This window comes from Thunnus thynnus, chromosome 9 (assembly GCF_963924715.1).
Source record: "Thunnus thynnus chromosome 9, fThuThy2.1, whole genome shotgun sequence".
NCBI classification, from domain to species: Eukaryota; Metazoa; Chordata; class Actinopteri; order Scombriformes; family Scombridae; genus Thunnus; species Thunnus thynnus.
In genome coordinates, this window is record NC_089525.1 from 7,157,940 (window position 1) to 7,176,873 (window position 18,934).

At 39.9% G+C, this 18,934-nt stretch overlaps 1 protein-coding gene across 6 annotated transcripts; it reads left to right on the plus strand.

Annotated features, from left to right (window-relative positions):
• The first annotated feature begins 900 nt into the window (after positions 1-900).
• On the plus strand, positions 901-18,152 carry LOC137188988 (centrosome and spindle pole associated protein 1-like). 6 transcript variants are annotated; one of them, XM_067598593.1, is made up of 29 exons: positions 901-1,034; positions 1,895-2,021; positions 2,397-2,469; positions 2,711-2,814; positions 3,658-3,723; positions 4,049-4,380; positions 4,516-4,616; positions 4,811-4,907; positions 5,363-5,420; positions 7,296-7,573; positions 7,769-7,887; positions 8,011-8,152; positions 8,553-8,658; positions 9,580-9,618; positions 10,265-10,412; positions 10,540-10,716; positions 10,987-11,099; positions 11,359-11,508; positions 11,841-11,984; positions 12,913-13,026; positions 13,292-13,358; positions 13,581-13,707; positions 14,778-14,917; positions 15,014-15,142; positions 16,288-16,328; positions 16,473-16,533; positions 16,981-17,090; positions 17,287-17,443; positions 17,694-18,152. In XM_067598593.1, exons 2-29 carry the CDS (start codon positions 1,923-1,925, stop codon positions 17,864-17,866), a joined length of 3,465 nt encoding a protein of 1,154 aa, XP_067454694.1. In that variant the 5' UTR covers positions 901-1,034; positions 1,895-1,922; the 3' UTR covers positions 17,867-18,152. The 6 variants fall into 6 exon arrangements, with proteins under 6 accessions (XP_067454694.1, XP_067454699.1, XP_067454697.1 ...); XM_067598598.1 differs by having other exon boundaries at positions 10,540-10,668; XM_067598596.1 differs by having other exon boundaries at positions 4,817-4,907.
• Positions 18,153-18,934: the final 782 nt, after the last annotated feature.

Consider the following 18,934-nt stretch of genomic DNA (forward strand, 5'->3'; position numbering starts at 1 on the left):
ACTAGGTGAGAGATTGAGCTGTTCCACTGTTGTCAAACATTTAATGAAACACAGTCCTGTATGAATTTTTAAGGAAGAAAAAGCCAAAGAGTCAGTTGTGGTTAATGTTTATTACTTGCAAATATCTTTAGGAATATGCACAACCACACGTTATCAGCTGAAGGGATGAGGGGCTTCATCAGAGCTGGTATTTTTGAGGAGGCCTTGTGTCAAAATCTAGAGATTTGGAGGTTAAATAGGGTGCCACAGCTATGTTTTGCACACTGACACCCTGGTAGGAAAATGCCACCATGTATAACAACCAAAGAGCTTTTACCAGCTACGGTGTTAACTTCTCATCTTGGTTCTCACACATGCATCATTTTAGATGATGTGAAAAATGTGGCTTAATGCAGTCAATAGTGTATCATTATACACACACTACCAGCTGTGAACCAAGGATGATCATAGTGTAAGTCATCATATGACAGCAGAATGATACACTATTGACTGCGTTAAGCCACATTTTTCACATCATCTAAAATGATGCATTACAATATCTGTGTGAATGAAGATGAGAAATTAACACTAAAACATGAGAGTACATCTTACAGAGCAGGTACTAATCACATTTTTACTGAATTGTGAAATACTGATAACTGAGACAAAACGATGACCCCTAAACTGACACAAATTAGACCCCCCCATTTGATAAGATTTTTTTGCTTTTAGATGTTTTATTACAGAAAGTGTATGAAACCTATGATCAAAATAGTTTCATACAATAATGACATTCTGTCATTGTCATTGACTTAAAGTGAAAATAAATTATTTCCATTTTTGCTGGCGACACACTGGCGCCCCCTCAAGGACCCCACTTTGAGAACTACTGCTTTAGGGGACATGGGGTTTTATTTTGACACTTACAACCGGAAGAAGTGTTTTATCATGATTGACTTGTTGGGCTCGCAGAAGACGACCAAGGCACCGCCAACATTTTTAAGCTAGCAAACATTGCCTTATCAGGTATCGTCAGGTTCAAACACCGTTCAATGGTAGGTTCTGTTGAATACTAATGACAGTAGAACTGATAGTTACCTCACATAGCTAACGCTAGCTGGGCGAGGAGCTAGTAAAGTTAGCTTTCCTAGTTTTGGTGTCGTTCTTTTTGGCTTTACCTCTCTTTTAGTTCAAGCTAACAAGCTAGCTAACATAAGCTAAATGCTAATTTTAACCAACTAAACAAGCAGTATTCCATGCAATGTGTTAAATGTATTAATAGTTATCGTACTACTTATAATTACATTGTTATTAGTTAAGCGGGTTAACGGTATCTGTAGGGACAGTGACGCCATCGTATTCATTGTGGTTGCCTGACAACGGAGAATTAAAGTGACAGTAACGTGAATCAAAACGGACTTTCGTTGTTTATTTTTATGATAAACATTTATTGTAATATATCAGGTCCTCAGATAATGCACTATTGAAGTGGCGAAGAAAGTTTGCTGCTCATTGATTTGATATTCACATGGTATTATTACTGCAGGAGCAGCTCTCCAAAAATAAACAAAGAATATGTTAAATTAACGTGCAAAACAGATTATGTGTTATTATCACTCCACCTCGCAGCTGATTTAACCGGCACTCATTAGACCGGAGAAGAGGAACTAATTAGTGAAATCACTTGCTGTAATAATTGGTTGTGATTAAAAACTGTTTATACATCTATCCCTCTATGGCACGCAGTTGAAAATCCTTTATAAAACCTTTTACTAGGCCTATTAAATATTAGTCCTTATCTTCTTTAAATTAAAAGCATACATTGTACAGTCTCTGATCATTTACACTGTTTAATATTGTGCTTCCTGTACAGTAGTGGTGACTGTACAGTAAGCATGGTATTCTGTGTTTGCAGCTGGGTCGTATAACTTTGCCCAGTGGAGATGGATGATGAGCTGGAGAACTTCATCAGGGAGCGGAAGGCAAGAGTGGCTGAGGATAAAGCCCGTTTAGAGCAAGACCCTCCTTACATGGAAATAAAGGTTTGTTAGAATGATGGTTGTTAGGTTTGTAGCTCTAAACTGTTTCAGAACCAGGTCAGAGTGCTGGATAAGTAGCCTAACTACTTATTATATACACATTCATTTTGTTACATTCTGATGACTTTTTATTTAACCCCCCTAACGTGCATCTAATAATTGTCACCATGATGGGGTCAAAATAAGGCATCACTTCATTTTCTGGGGACACAAGCTAAAACAGATGATATCCTGTAAATATTGAAAATTGTAACCAATAAAAGTATTTTAGGATTTACTTGTAATTGTAAAGTTACACATAGTACTGAGGTGACAGTTTTGCAATAATCAAATTGTGTGTCTTTTAATGCATGACAATCCTCTATTTTTGACTGACAGGCAAAACCCCACAGATTATATGGATCCACTATTAAGGAGAACATCCCTCCCAAGTCGATAGCACAGGGGAAAGGTACAGTACATGATCACATATCTCTCCTTTAATTCTTATCTTTTCAAAAATGATTCTTTTCACGTGAAAATAAGCAAATGAATTAGTCTATCAAAAATAGTAGCCCATGATGTGTCTTGTTATCACGTGAGCAATGTTTGTCAGGGTAGATGTTGTGTCTTTAAAGTGGTGGTTGTCTTGTTTTGGCATGAAACTCTCCACCGTGTGTCTCTATTAAATATGGATGGGTGTGTTTTGTCAGAGGAGAGCAGCAGTGTGGGTCTGCCTCTTGGCGTGGAGTACGAGAAGAAGAAACAGAGGCTGCAGCATGAGCTCCGTATGGACTACAGGCGCTACATGGCTCAGGTGACTGTCACAAATGTACCTGTTTACTCATGTGTTTGGCTGTAGTAGACGAGCTTGGAGGTCATTTCAGGCTTTCTTCTATGTCTGTCTATACCGTATTCTAGTTTTAAATTGGGCTAAATTGTACTATAAGTTAGGGATCACTTTGCTGGAGATCCACAACAAACATGTTGATTGTTATGGGAGCTGTGAGTGTGGTGTTTGCAGTACAGCACTAAAATATAGACAAAACTGTGTCCCAATACCAAGGCTGTATCCACTCAAATCAGCATTTCTAGATGAAATATGTTGTTGTTAACAGGGCTGGTCCCATTTCAGAGACCCCTCCAAATGTGGTCATGAAATGAAGCAGCTGTTTTATTAGTATTCTAGGACACAATCCCTGTGTTATTTGCAGCCCTCAGTATCCAGTATCAACCCAAACAGTGTTAAGGTATCTTCTGCAGCTTGTACAGTCTGGAAATATCAGATGACCAAGTTGTGTTTACCAGACGTTTGACTTCAAGTGGCTGTCAGTCACTGGTAGATAAATGACTTGAATCAGGCCAATGGAACCCAGCATGAACTCCACTCTTTGTGCTGAATATACTCTTAATCTCATCATATGTTATAGCAAAAAAATCAAAGTTAGAGTTACTGTAAATTTATATATCGTGAAACTTGTCCCTTTTCACACTGACAATTACAGGTGAGTATAGGATCCAGGCCCTGGATTGGAACCTAGCTATTAGCTCCTTTGAGCTTTAGATTTCCAGCTTTAGCCCAGTCATAAGGTTACAAGTGCTTTTTTTGTCTGTGTTGTAGGAAGTGAACAATTCGTGACAAGAGTATTTTATGTTACAGAAAAAACACTTTGACCCTGAACAGCCTGGACCATTAATTCACCTTGATAACAGGAGGCCTGTTAAGGTAAACGTCCCCCTTTATTGATGTCGGTTCATTTGAAAATTATTTCTTTGACCTCACAGGAGTAGCCAGGCGGTACATGGAAAGATTGTAGCTCAACTGATTTTACAAAATAGAAGTTACGATTTGATTTGTAAAAAATGCATCCACACACAGAGTGTTCGTTATACGAATATCAAGGATAGTGTTAGTGAAGGGGTACTTGACTTGAGTTGATCTTAGTGCACCCGACTTTGCATTCATACTGTCAGTGTACACCTGATGACATGTCTTCACACCTTATGTTTAAAAAAAAAAGAAACATTGCCTCTTCTAATCATTCCTCCAGCCACACCTGCTAGAAGGCCGGGCAGGTGATCTCAGACAGCGACCCCCCTCACGGAGAGATGCAGCCACTCTGACAGAGGACAGTAGGGGATTGCACAGGGACCTGTGCCTCGCCGAGGGTAAGACTCTCTTCCCTGAGGAGGATGAGGAACAGTCGTCAGTACTTTCCAGACTTTCTAGACATCGTGACAGGCTGGGGAGGCCAGTGGACCAGGAGTCAGAGGAGGAGGAATACACCAAGGAGGAGCTGGAGCTGATGGAGGGCAGGAGGCGCAGACATATGGGGGTGGAGGCCAGTTATGAGAAGAGACGATCCATTAAGACTGATGGCAGGTAGCTGGGAGAAATTGTTCCTTTGTATTGCTTATCTTCATGTACTGTATGTCTATGTCACAAAATAGCTGAACTTTTGTTTGTTTTGCTTGGAAGAAAGGGAACAATAAGGCCAATCTGTTTTTTATTTCCCAGGGAGAAGAGGGATATTCCATTAGGTTTTGCCAGAGAAGGCAGGAGATCAAGGACACTGACCAGAAATGATGATGCTGAGTTTGCCACTGGCCTTATAATCGGTACGATAATCTTTCTTTATTTTGTAACTTTAGATTTTGTTTTAAAATTCAAAGTCCAGCATTTGATTAACATCTGCTTTTAAATGAATGCACACAATCCATTTGAACATTTGGTGACTTGCACACCAAACTGTATAAAGATATGATGATAGATACTGTATCTATCATTAATGAAGTTTTGAACTTCTTTTCAGGAGCAGCTGATACAGATGAGGCCTTGCAGAGGAGGAAAGAGTGTTACAGACAGGAGCTACAGGAGCAGATAGCTGAACAGCACAGGAACAAGAAAAGGTGGGTCTTCAGTGATTCTGGTCTTTTCAGTGTTCAGTTCATCATGCTGAAACGGAGGTTGTGTGACCCAGGTTCTAACAGTGTTTGGTGGCACCTGGAAGTTGCTGCTTTTAGGGATCCTTATTCATCATATGTGTTTCCAATATTTACCAATATTGCCATTCGGTTTCTCCACAGTGTAAATTTTACCACTACTGCTTCTGTCTATTCTGTACATACTGCATTTATTGCATCTCTGTCCATCCTGGAAGATGGATCCCCATCATTATTATTATTATATATTCAATATTAAACCTAAATATATTAACATTTTAGGCTATTAGATGACACATATCTAGAAGAACCTGCAGCAGCTAACAGTAGATATTAGATAAAGCTTATATTTTTGGCGCTCCAAGGAGGTGATGTAACATGCTGATTGTGTGTAACTTAACACGTTTGTGTTCTTGATCCAGGGAGAAAGATTTGGAGCTGAAAGTTGCTGCAACGGGAATAAATGATCCTGAAAAACAGGTAGGGGTGTCACATATACCCAAACATGACATTTGATTATTCCTTCTAAAAAAACACACATAGGTTCAGCCATTCAAATATATTTTTTTATCCATAAGAGGGCAAACCAATACAACAAGAGACATAACTACTTATATATTTATATTTATTTCAACATATACATGTCTTTTAAAAGATCTACATACACATTACACATTGTGAAATATTGGCCATTTTTCAGATAATATGACTGATCATGCTGAAAACTTTTGTTTTATTTAGGGATAGTGGTCAGATGAAGCCATTTATTTTCACATAATTGTGTGTTCCCTTCTTAAATCATAATGATAACTGAAATCACCCAAATGGCTCTGATCAAAAGTTTACATACCCTTGAATGTTTGACCTGATAATACACACACAAGTTGACACACACAAGTTTAAATGGCCATGAAAGGTAAGTTTCCACACCTGTGACTTGTTTGATTGTAATTAGCGTCTATGTATAAATAGTCAATGAGTTTCTCAGCTCTTGACAGACCCTGCACATTTCATCCAGGGCTGCTCTGACTTTACTGGATCCTGAGCCATGAGGAAAGCAAAAGAACTGTCAAAGGACCTGCGAGAAAAGAGAGTTGAACTTTATAAATCAGGAAAGGGATATAAAAAGATATCCAAAGATTTGAAAATGCCAATCAGTCGTGTTCAAGCTCTGATGAAGAAGTGGAAAATGAAGGGTTCTGTTGATACCAAGCCACAGTCAGGTAGACCAACAAAGATATCAGCCACAATTGCCAGGAAAATTGTTCAGGTTGCAAAGAAAAGCTCACAAGCAACTTCAGCTGCAAGTTGCATGTGGCTGTTTCAAGATGCACAACAAGGAGGTACTTGAACAAAAATGGGCTGCACGGTCAAGTTACCAGAAAAAAGCTGTTACTGTGCCAATAGCACAAAACAGCCCACTTACAATATGCCAAACAGCAACTAGACAAGCCTCACAATGTCTGGAACAAAGTTATTTGGAGTGATGGTCACAACTATAGACACTATGAATGGTAAACATCTTACAGATTCTGCCAGGGTATGTAAACTTATGAGCACAACTGTATGTTATTTGATAGCCAAATGTTTATATGTTAGGTCATATTCATACCAAAATCAAAGTATTTTGGCTTTTCCAAACAGTGCTTTCTAGATTTCTCAGAGTGCAAATCTCTCTCTCTGCAGCCAAGTAACCCATTTCAATCAATGAAAGTGAGGCTGTGTAACTTCTATATAATCGTGTGTATGTATATATATATATATATATGTGTGTGTGTGTGTGTGTATCAATATGAGGCATGATAACTTCTTCCTTTTAACATAGTAGTGAATGAAAAAACAGCCTCTGTCCACATCATCAAAACTTGAAGATAACTTACAGACATGAAAACACGTCTTGTCTTGCAGCTTATCTTGTTGAACGAGCCACCAAACTAACATTTACTGGGGAAAAGGGCACGACTAACGTCAGTTAGCAGCTAGATAGCTAAACAGCAAGTAAACATACCTGCCTGGTTTGGCTGTGTGTTGACTTGTAGCTACAGCAGTTTGTTTACTTTGCTTCCAATGAGACATTAAATTTTGCAATTAATCAGCAGTTCACGTGTGCTGAACTGTTCTGTTACACCACTATAAAAAACTGATCGCTCAAAGGAGGCACAGTGCCGACATAATATTATTATAACTGTAGAATGGTTATGCAGAAAATATAAAGAAGAAATTAGCATTAAGGGGAGATATTAAAGTCATTTTTAATATTCAGTGTTGTTATGATGCTAACCTCACTTCAGCTGATCCTTGAGCATCAGTAAAGGACACTTGTTTATCTTTCAATTATGTCTATCCACAAATCAGCCGGACCGAATCAGACAGTTTGGTCTGAGCAGGAGAAAAGATCCTCAGGTTTTGGAGCCTTCAGCAACAGGAGAGAGCGAGTCATCATCCAGAGGTCTCTCTAACAATGAGAAGATTGGTGTTCGAGACAGAGAGATGCCTCCTCCTGATCAGCCCCACGTGGCCTTCCAGTCCCCTGTGTTGGAGTACAACTCTGCCCTGGGCCTGGGGGGAGGCGCTCTGTCTCCCAGCAGCCAGCCTGCTGCCCCCTCCTTCCCCAGAGCCATGGACACTCCCAGGTACACTTTCAGCTTGCAGTTTCTTAGTTCTGTGGTCACAGGCAGGTCTGATTGATGATTAGTGGTTGGCAAGTCATGTAACATGTTGTAATTTTTATTATTGTGAAAAATAATCACTAATAAATCTTTGCTTGAAATGAGAACTTGTGTTATACAACATAATAAATCATTTGTTGTCTTACTCTGTGTGTTCAGAATCCCCTTGCTCCCTCCCCATCCCCCTTCAACACTTGGTGAAACCTACAGGAGCCCGTATGGAGAGCCCCATCACTACTACGGCACCAGAAACCTTCTTGACCCAAACATGGCCTACTGTAAGCACTGGTCTCCTTGGTTTACGGCGTTCTTGTCACTATATATGTCCACTTGATGAACTTATTGGTTGTACATTCAGCATCATCTTACATGATTTAAATGTGTTTCATTTTCCTGTCCAGATGGTCATTTGTCTGTTCCCGGTGCTGGCCTTCCTGTGTCCTACTGGAATGTACCACCAGGGGGAGCTGTGCCTTGCCAGTTTGGTAACCACAGCCCTCAAAGCCAGCACAGTGGAAGCAGCTTCCCTGAGCCTCCAATACAGTAAATATCTCCTCTTCACCTTTAGTACTTTCATTTAGAAAATGATAAGCAGCTAACATTGAGGCGGCAGTAAATGTATTTCCTTTACCAGCACACAGGCATCTTACTAATTGTCATTTGTTTTTTCAATGAAACAATGAAACACATTGTTTTAGGCATAAATAGCAAAAATAAAAGAAGACAATGTGTAACTCAGAATAGACTTTTAATGTCCCATTAAATTGACTAGTAGAAATAATGGTAAGGATTGTGTCTAGTAAAATGGAAGGTGATTTTAGTGAGAGAATGATATTTTATAAGACACATAACAAGACAGGTAAAAGCACAAATTCAAAATAAAGTCAAAAATCAAAGATGATGGTCAGATCTAAACAGTGTGATTCTGCAAATCTCCTGGCAGGCCCAGTAATGAGGCTGCTGCTGCAGACTCGCGTGCTGGGCTGTTCCCTCCAGAGAGATCCAGATCAACCAGGGAGAGGATTTACAGAGAGGCTCTGAAACAACAGGTAGGTCAAACACATTCTGAGTCTACATTTAATCTCCCACTACCATCATTTTCCTTTAGAGTGACAGTTATCCTTTAATGCACAAAGATCTCTAGTTCTAATGTGTAGATAGTTTTATGATACCACATCCAAAAAGTTTATTGATTAAATTACCAATGAGTTTTTTAGTAGAGTAAATCCAAAGGGTAATGATTATCAGGCTAAGACTTAAGATCAAAGCAGAGGAAACTGTTGATGTATGTGGACTAACTGCAGAACATCAGAAGGAACATCATGGAACTAACAGATAAGAACCGTTCTGTTATCTCTCAGCATTTCAAAAAGAGTACTGTTGAGTCTATTAGGGCTGAAACTAACGATTTCTCATTATTGATTAATCTGCTGATTATTTTCTCAATTAATCTTTGTGTCAAAAAAATGTGAAAAATACCCATTATAATTTCCCAGAGTCACAGGTCACATTTTTAAATGTTATGTTTGGTCCGACAATTAAATCATCAAATTTGAGAAACTGAAACTGGAAACTGAACTGAAATCTTCAGCGTATTTGCTTAAAAAATTCTAATATGATTATTTGATTGTCAAAATAGTGGCCAATTAATTTTCTGTTAACTGACTAAATACTGAACTGAACGTTATCTACTTTTAAAGTTAATTTGAATATGCACACACAACACATACATGTAACACATGCATTTACAGGTTAGGCTTTTGGGCATTGATAGTTAAAGAAACAACCTGAATTACAAATGATTTATTGTAGAGTAAAACACACATTAAAAAGTTTGTGTATGACCTGATCACCTTGCACAGGTAACTAAGTTGGAGACAGCAGTGGCAGGGAATATGATGTAAAGTGGTTGTATATATCCTTAATGTGGAGATTCATTCACTGCATCCTAGTCTGTGATATGTTGGCAGGAAGCTTCCAGGAGAGGGAACAGCGAGTTTTTGAGCAAGGTAAAATAGATCTAGTTAAGAAAAATCTAGTGCAAGCCCAGTTAAATCCCTTGATCCCCGATAGTTTGCCATTAGATTTGCCAGTAGAAGTGTTTGTGAGATCTGTCCCTATTCAGATATGACTTTATATCGCGTTGCCACCTCAATCCCATCCCAATCCCACATCTTTTCCCTTCAGCTAAAGCTACAAAAATTCTCCTCACCTTTCGTCTTAGCTTGCTTTTTTGTTATTTCTCTATCACACATGATCATTGCAGGCTCTCATTTTTTTTCCAGGTGGCTCCTCGTTGTTGTATTTTGGTTGCTTGTCATGTTTGCGATGTAGGAACTGCACCTCAGAGTGTATTATCATCATACTGTACCACTACATATAGTCTTATAGAGTTTTAGGTACCAATTCCTGTTCCTTATTCACAAATTGCAGTACTTGAAACTGAGTTACACCCCTGTGGTCTGATAACTGATAGCTCATGAGTTCATCAATAACTAATTCTTTACTTTCTTTACTTACTGAAAGTTATTAAACCTCTATGTTTAAAAGATTAGTGAGCGAAATTAGCTACTGATAAATAAAATTTCAATTTCAGTCTGTTGAGAATTACTGTCATTTGACGATTTAGATAAATAATAAAATACTGTACTGTAGATCCAGGAGCAACAGGAACGGAGGCGTCTGGAAAGGGAAGAGCGGGAGCGCTACGAGGCTCAGCTGGAGGCCGACATGAAGAACCACCAGCCCTGGGGTCGAGGTGGAGGAGGAGCCCCGCTCAGAGACAGCACCGGAAATCTCATTGGTTCGCCCCCCCAGTTTCCTGTAGTCTTTTACATAATAAGCACTTGTTATGTTTCATTGCATTCACATTTTCTCTACGAGATAATTACACAATAATGACTTACTTCCTGTTCTGTTCTTGTGTCCAGCTGACCTCAACCAGATGCACAAGCTGAATGAGGAGGCCTACAGCAACCCGGAGCAGTGGCAGAGGAGAGCCACGGCGGCCATGACAGCCCGCCGGGCAGAGCACTCTGACCCCAACGAGAGGGTCTCCGGTACTGTAGCATTGTGCAGTATCCATGACACTAGTGACAGGCTCCCTGGTACTTAAACCATACCAACCTTTCTTCTTAATGTATTTTATAGGTTTTTTTTAGAACCAAGCTGTGGGAAAAAATAAACACAGACTGACATAAGTTGAGATTTTTCTCAAGCATCAGCATTAAAGAAAATCACTGAGGAAAATGTGTGCAAGTCTTGTGGATGGAGCTCTGATGAATGCAATATTTTATAATGATTTACTCAGAAAGGAGAGATCTTTCCCAGTGTCCCAACTCACAGTGGAGTTTCTTCATGTTTTCTTTTTTTTGTAGGTTTCACACATGTCCAAACCCCCCAGTTTGCCAGAAGCAATGTATTTGCCAACCAGCCCAGTCTGCAGCAGCTCCAGGAACAGGACAAGTACAAAGCTTACCTCAAACAGCAGGTATTGCTGCAAACAGTGTCAGCCCTGAAACTGGCTGACTATGGCTGGAATGTCTTACTTAGCATCTGGCCATCCTTTGGAGACTCTGTTCCCTAGAAATCTAGTTGACTGCTTGTAGAATAGTGAAAGTGGCTGGTAAATTTGAATTTGCCAGCCTGCCTTGCCAGAAATTTGCCTCAGCCTTCTGAGATCCAGTTAAATGTTGTTTTGGTCTTGTTAATGGGTTTATGTTGTCTCATTAACCTGTATTTGTTTGCAGATTGAGGAGAAACTGCGTAAAAAAGCAGAAGAGAGGGAACGGACCAGATTGGAGGAGGAGAGAGAGGAGAAGAGGCTGGAGGAGCAGAGGGCTCGCATTCAGAGGGAGTATGAGGAAGAACAAGAGAGAAAGAAACGGAAAGAAATGGAGGTAAGGAGCTAAAACTGGGTGAAAGGTAGTGGAAGGTGGTGTTCTTTTCTAATTTGGCCCGCTTGTTTGAATTCTTATTAATACTGTGATGTTACAAGGTATTGCTGCTTTTGTACGACTGGTTATTGTATTGATAATAATCTGACCTGGGATCTGCCATCATCTCCCTTCGACAAACAGTATTCAGTTCAGCTACTGTATATTTGAAATGACAAATAAACAAATGTATGATAACATTTGTTAAAATACTAAATAATAATAAATAATCTCACTTTCCTTCTTTCTGTCTTTCTCTATCATTGCCTTGCTCTGTTTTCTTTTTTGTCTCTCAGCAAAAGGCCAAGAACGAAGAGCTGATTCAGCTGGCTGAACAGCGCAAGAAGGAGGCAGAGAGGAAGAAGAAGGAAGAAGAAGAGAAGGAGAGTGCGGCACTGAGGAGGCAGTATGAGAGGGAGAGGCAGGCTCGGGTGGAGGAGGTTAGTTCACTAATGTCTCCACCACCACTTGGCAACAAACACCATCACAAACGTTAAATGGAAAGTTGTAAAGTTTTGTATGTAATTATTATTATAGATTTTTACAATCATCATTATTATACAGCAGTTACCAATACAGTAACGTTAAGGAACAGTACTATAGTAGAATAGTTACAAGAGACCTGCCAGTGACAATAAAATTAAAGATTGGAACACCATCATCTCTTCCCCTCCCTTCACTGATAAGCAGCAGACATTTCACATGATCCAAAAGATCATTTTTTAGAACACCAAGCATGATGACACATCCTATTAAAAGTTGCCTCAGGTCTTAGAGTTCAGTTTCAAGTTGCAAAAACTCTACAAAGACTGCAGCTGATGGCCAGCTGACCACCAACTGGCATGCATTGTATGTATGAGAAACAAAAGACAGTCAGTTGTCTGGATTAATGATTGGAAAAACATTGTGGGTAAACAAAATAAACTAGCTCACCATTTCATGCTAATATGAAACTGTTGACGCAATGTCATTAGAATCCTGGCATGTTGCAGCTGTTACATCAGCCTGTGGTCTGTTGCTAGTGGAAGAAGAAAGGACATTGTTAAAAAAGAAAGAAAAAAATTCCCTAAATGAGTGAATTCACTGATTTGCTAGAGGGAGCTAAAGATGCTCTATTGACTGAACAACTGCTGATAAGGACTAACTTGCACCAACAGTCCTGGATATGCTGCAAAAAAAAAAAAAAGCTGCAGACTGTCTGGTAGCATGTACCTTGTTGCCATCTGTAGCCACTATTCTCTCCTTGACAGTCTTCATTTACACCACAACACAGGCAGAGGGCGACAGTAATCAAGTAATCAGGTTACATTCTATTAAATCATTGTTTTGAAACTGTTATGTAATGAATAGATGGCTGTGTGTCTTCAGGTACACAGGGAGCCCTCCCCTCCGATCCCCACCCTGCAGAAGAAACACGGGCAGCACCAGTACACCCCGAGACCTCCCACTGTGGAGAGCCGGCATTCTACCGCACACCTGTCTGTGAGTCTCACACACACACACGAACATCACACTCTGTAACTCTACAGGCATCCTTATGTGCCTGCAATGTCTGAAGAAGAAGAAGCGATTTGTAGGTCCAATGTCGTTGCTTGTTCTTGAGAACGCATTTGACACAACTTGTCATAACGTCTCTGTCTCTGTGTAAAAGAGGATATTTGCTCAGCATAAAGGTTAATAATGTTTTCTCCTTCCCTCTGGATGTCTCTGTTTTCATACCTTCTCATTTTTTTTCTTTCTCTTTCAGGAGCGCTCTTTGTCTGGACTCCAGTCCCCCCCTGTCCCCGCTTGTAGGAATCAGCTCCGAGCTGCAGGTATATGTGCATACACAAACAGAAGACATTTCAGACATGGAAGGATATGTACTTTAAACCCTACAGGTTTAAACTAACTGGCTAGTTTTGGCAGAATCTCGGTTGCTTAGAGTTTGCCTCAGCTTGTGTAGTAGTAGTAGTTGACATTTACTACTAGGGATCGGTATCAGTAGTAAAAACACAGTATGAGCATGTGTCTAGATACTGTGTTAATGTTTTCAGGAGACCAGCGGGACGTGTTCAGTGAGCTGTCAGCGCTGCGTCGGCAGCTTCGCAGTGAACAAAAACGACTGGAGGGTCATCTGCAGCAAGGCGACTGGGAGGAATTAGACTCTCCCCTGAGTGAAAGGTCAGACGCATGGAGATACGTTACTCTTACTGTACCTTTATAATCACATAAAGTGCAACATTTTGTGGACATATTTAAAAACAGTGAATTAAAAAAACACATTCAGGGTTTGAACCCCAAAAACACAAGAATAATAGTAGTAGTTAGCAGAGTGATATGGAGAGAGATTTGGGATAGGAAGAGATGTGTGTTTGGATATCAGAGGGCAAAAACTTTATTTTCATTTCCAAGAGAATGTGTTTGAACTCTGATTTATTCATCTCTCCCTCATCCTTCTGATCTAAGAGGTGAGGGAGGTGTGTGTGGAGCCCAACAGTCCTCTGCAGCTCTGTTTCTTCATATTGTGCTAAAAACTTAATAAGCCCCGTCCACTGTTTAGCGGTCCAATCACATCTAAAGGATTTGATTTGAATCACTCTTGTAACTGTACACATATTCTCACATATTCTGTTTCATTGAGAAATACATCACCGTACAGAAGTTAAAGACACTCTGACTTCACTGTCACTAGGTTCCTTACATTAAGTGCTGATACATACAGTAGATTTGACTAAAATTGAATATAGTTGTTGATCCGCTTCCTCCACATAACAAGTTTAGAAATTTTATCACAGTGATGCCCAGCCAGAGGCACTCGAACCCCAGGGGGTAGCAGTTGCTTGGGGGTATGTTGAAAGGTTATGAAGTAGCTAAACTCATTTGGGGAAATAGAAACTACAATTTGAATAAAATCATTATATTCTGAGAATGTGGGTAAACTAGTTGGCAAGTGAGCTGATTTATTCATCTCTCCCTCATCTCTCTCCTGATCTAACAGGTGAGAGAGGTGTGTGTGTGGAGTGGAAATAGCTAAAACTGATGGCTAGATGGTTAAAATAGATAGCTGAAAGTAATGGATAAATGGAATTCAACCGCCAAAAAAAGCTGGTAACCACCTCTCCTGTCTAAGCCCCGAGTTGTCCTTTCTTCTCAGATGTTATGGTTAACATTGAAGGATTCTGCTGTACTAAAGCAGTGACTGATATTTTTTGTGTAAACATTAATGTGTGCGTTCATCTTCATTTTTCCAGACATCGGGAGCGTCCCCAGGTGGATGTGTTTGATATGGCTAGGCTGCGGCTCCAGGCTCCGGTCCGAAGGCCGAACTCCAGAAACACAGAGCCCAGAAACCTGCTGCGAATCCACGACTCCCTTCAGCTCAAATACACAGGTAATACACCGGTCTTATAATCTTAATTGTACTGGAATTCTACTGGAAGCCAACATTGTCAGTTGTAACTGTTTCGCATGTGTATTTGTGTGTCAGACGATGAATCCAGGCTCGGCTCCAGTGAGGTTCCTAAGCTGGAGGAAGTGGGTGTGGCCAGCAGGAGAAGGCGAGACTACAGGGATCCATATCAACAAGTCAGCAGCCAGAGGTCTACAGTACAGGATGGTTAGAGCTCACTGCATTTTTAATTCCTGTTGATCCCTTTGTGGTAGATTCAGTTAGAGATTTTACTGTGGAAGAACGGTTTCTTATTGTTCACTTATATTTGGCCAGGTGGACAGTTGGACTTACTAAATCCGATAATGCAGATGTTGAGGATGAATGTCTTTTTTGTGGCCCAATTTACATTTGGTATTATTTGGAATGTTTTTTTACACTGAATGAGGGCTGGATTTTGTCCCCTGTCACTTACATTACAAGTGTGTTAAGAAGGAATCTCTTAATGGACATTACAATGATTGCAGCAAGCAAAAACAGTTCAGTTAATTTGACTATTATTTTAAAGATCCAGTGTGTAGGATTTAGTGTCATCTAGCGGTGAGGTTGCAGATTGCAACCCAAGTGAATACCCCTCACCCTCCCCTTCCTAGTGTGTAGGAGAACCTACGGTGGCTGCAAAACTTGCAAAAAATGCTAAAGGCCCTCTCTAGAGTCAGTGTTTGCTTTGTCTGTTCTGGGCTACTGTAGAAACATGGCGGTGCAATATGGTGAGCTCCATAGAAGAATTTTACACTAATTAAAACATACTTATGAATATTATATTCCATTTCTGCCAATAGATCCCCCTAAATCTTACACACTGGTCCTTTAAGACAGACTTGAAACAATGTGATCCTATCCTTTAAAGGACGACTGTCTATGTTTTTTTTTTTTTTCTGGGTTGTTCAAATGGAAACGCCCATTCAGCTGTTAGCAACTGTTAGTAGTCATTAGGAGCCGTTAGCGCTGATGATCCGGAGCCGTTTACTGGCAGGAGGAGGAGAATTTTTTAAACTTTGAGCATCATCAACAGTGGTCTGTCTCTGTGGCTACTGGCTAGGCGAGCTAGAGGGTTTATATTAGTTTATATGTAGCAATGAAACCTACGTCATGTCATGTGGGAAAAAGTTTTTAGAACAGCTTGGGAAAATGGCATTTTGACACTAAAACATACATACTTTGACCAAAATTTGTATTTTTGGAAGTTACAGAATGATATAAAAAACCACAAAAAATATTGGACCTGCCCTTTAATGCCAGGTGTAAATGGGATCTATGGCTTTTGCTGTTTCTGGATTAGTCAAAAAAATAATGTCCTTCTTGTGTTGCAGATTATTTTGACCTGTCCCCACCACATCAAAATGATTACCTGGTGAGTCAAAAAGGAATAATGATTTGATTATAATCAAGCACCAGTGCTTCAGCTACAAATTTTCACTACCTGGTTTATATGTACTGTATCAATTAACCTAACTATTGGAGTGAAATTGTGAAAAGGCTTATGTTTATGTTGCAGAGGAGTGTGATGGGAGGATCTGCAAGAGGTTGTCTGCTGGAGTCAGAGAGTGCTTTTATTGGTAAGACCACTATGATAGAGCTACAAAAATGAAGGCATTTTAAGAACTTTGCTCCTTTTGCATCGTGGAGGCGCAGACATTCAGCAGTGACTTAAGTTGGGGGGGAGTTACACCACACAACCATCAAAAATATATTTTTTCAATTTAACACAATGAGATAATCTGACAGGTCATCCTATACTAGTATTGGTCTGTTCTTATCAGTCAGTTGTAAAGCACAAATCATGCTTGCATTTCATCTCATGTGTGCAGTTTTTCCACAACTGAAGAGGTACATAATTATAGATCTTTACATCTTGAAATAAGAATAACCCAAAAACAGAATGTTACATCTATAAGCAAGGAAGATGTGGGGACAACAAACAACATAGCACAGTGTATTCTCTCTAAGTTAATGTAGTTAGGATGCCTAAGGCTAATTCTGCTTTTGTGTGTGTGTGTGTTAAGACCCTTTAGGCGATGCCTTTCCAGTGCAGCGCACCCCGGAGCTTGAGAAGATCCCCCAGCTGTCAGCCAGGGAGAGGAGGAGGTTGGCCAAACAGTCACAGCGCCCCCAGGTACTCTGCTTTGCACACCACACACACCTCAGGTTTACACACTGGACTGTAGCTCCAACAACAGCTATGTAGCACATAGAGGTGTATTTGTGAGCTAAAAAGCTACAATAAGGAGGTGATTGTTGTTGTGAAACCTTATATTCTAAGAAAGTGTCGTCAACTATATGTCTCGTTTTGTGTCCTCTGATTGGTTCAGGAACGAGCTGCTTCCAGTCAGCATATTGGCCAATTTGGAGACTACTCCGCCCACACAGGTAACAGGCTGCAGCAGGACGCAGAGCCCAGCGGGGAGGGGAGGAGCCGGAACAGGACGGGTCGTCTGATGGCCCTCAATCGTCGTGGCAACACAGCCGGTATGACTTGAAAGATTCAGTTTTGCTGGTTGTTGAATAAAATGTGACTTTAAAGCTTTAATGTGCTTGTTGAAAGAATTACGTTACCATTTTTCTGAAGTAGATATTTGTTTTCATATGAAACACAGTGAGTTGTGTAGTCATCCACGCAGAGTGATACTGAAATTCAAACAACCAGTTTAAAGACAAGGTGGGAATTTAAGTTTAGTATGCAACTCTTTTATTGTTTCACTCTCCTCCTGTTCTCTAGGACCAGTGGATCTGTCTGATGACGACTCCTCACCTCCCCACTTTTCTCCCTACAATCGTAACCATCAAAGCTCTGTAGAAACTGTGGCCACTGATCCCTGGATGCGGCCAGGAACATCGGACACACTCAAGTGTTTAGACCGACCACTGAGGAGGGAGCGATTGACAACATAGGACCCTGTATCCCGAGCCTGGGAGGTGCCTTCCAGTTTTGACAGTCTATTTTAACCCAGAATACACCCTTCTGTCTTTGAATTATGAGATTACAGTTGATTTGAACTCATAGCTTACAGATGGATATGTCAGTATGAATGTCGGATACCAATCGGTATTTGCTTTTTTTCATTGTTTACATCATCAATGAACCTCAATGTCTGATCTCAGAGTGAGTTCTTGTTTATGGGTATATACTATTTTATTAATGACTAAATTATGTTTTGAATAAATTATTTTTTCATTATATGATCCATGTATTTTGATTGTTTGCACCCTTTACATTACTTACATGATATTTAAGATCCTGCTCGGAACTCCATGTCCAAAAAGTCTGCCATGCTTGCCAATTTTTACTTAACTGTTACGATTTGTGTGTGATGTGAATTATATAAGTTATATTATATTTTGACACAGGAAATAAATTTATTCACTTTCTTAATTAGATGAGAAGATTGATACCACTCTGGGGGAAGTTAGTACAGATCTTCTCATCTAACTCCAGAAGAAAAAGAATAAGTGTATTTTCTAAAATGTCAAATGATTCCTTTAAGAGTTGGATTAAGTTACAGATTGTGTAAACATTCAACTACAGGAACATGACGATAACATCAAGAAAAACATTTGACCATCTACATTTGGATCCTGTACATTTACTATTATTTACCGTTGGCTTGGACACTTAAAGAATAACTCAGTAGATTGTTTCAAATGTTTTTAAATATAAGTATAAAAAGCAACCTAGAAAATACACTGACTGCGGAAAAAAAGCTGCTAGTCAGGTGAATGTTAAACTGCCATTACAGATCAGACCTCTGCACTCAATAGTAATTGTAATTCATCACATTAATATCCAAATCACTCAAGTAGTTTGAAGTCTGAAAAGCCTGTAAAGTAAGTGACAAGATCTTCCAATGGACTGACATGTTACCATCCGGTTTCCAAGAACTGACACGTTTGCTTGACAGACTGAGAGTGATCTACTTTACTCTGCCTTCATCCACTGAAGACACGGACATGTGTGTGTGA

What these genes read in the sequence shown, in the direction of transcription:
- LOC137188988 (XM_067598593.1), top strand. Translation starts at nt 1,923, where the DNA reads ATGGATGATGAGCTGGAGAACTTCATCAGGGAGCGGAAGGCAAGAGTG. An exon ending in TGCCACTGGCCTTATAATCG is followed by an intron (nt 4,617 to 4,810) that starts GTACGATAATCT and finishes ACTTCTTTTCAG; the next exon opens with GAGCAGCTGATACAGATGAG. An exon ending in TTCCCTGAGCCTCCAATACA is followed by an intron (nt 8,153 to 8,552) that starts GTAAATATCTCC and finishes ATCTCCTGGCAG; the next exon opens with GCCCAGTAATGAGGCTGCTG.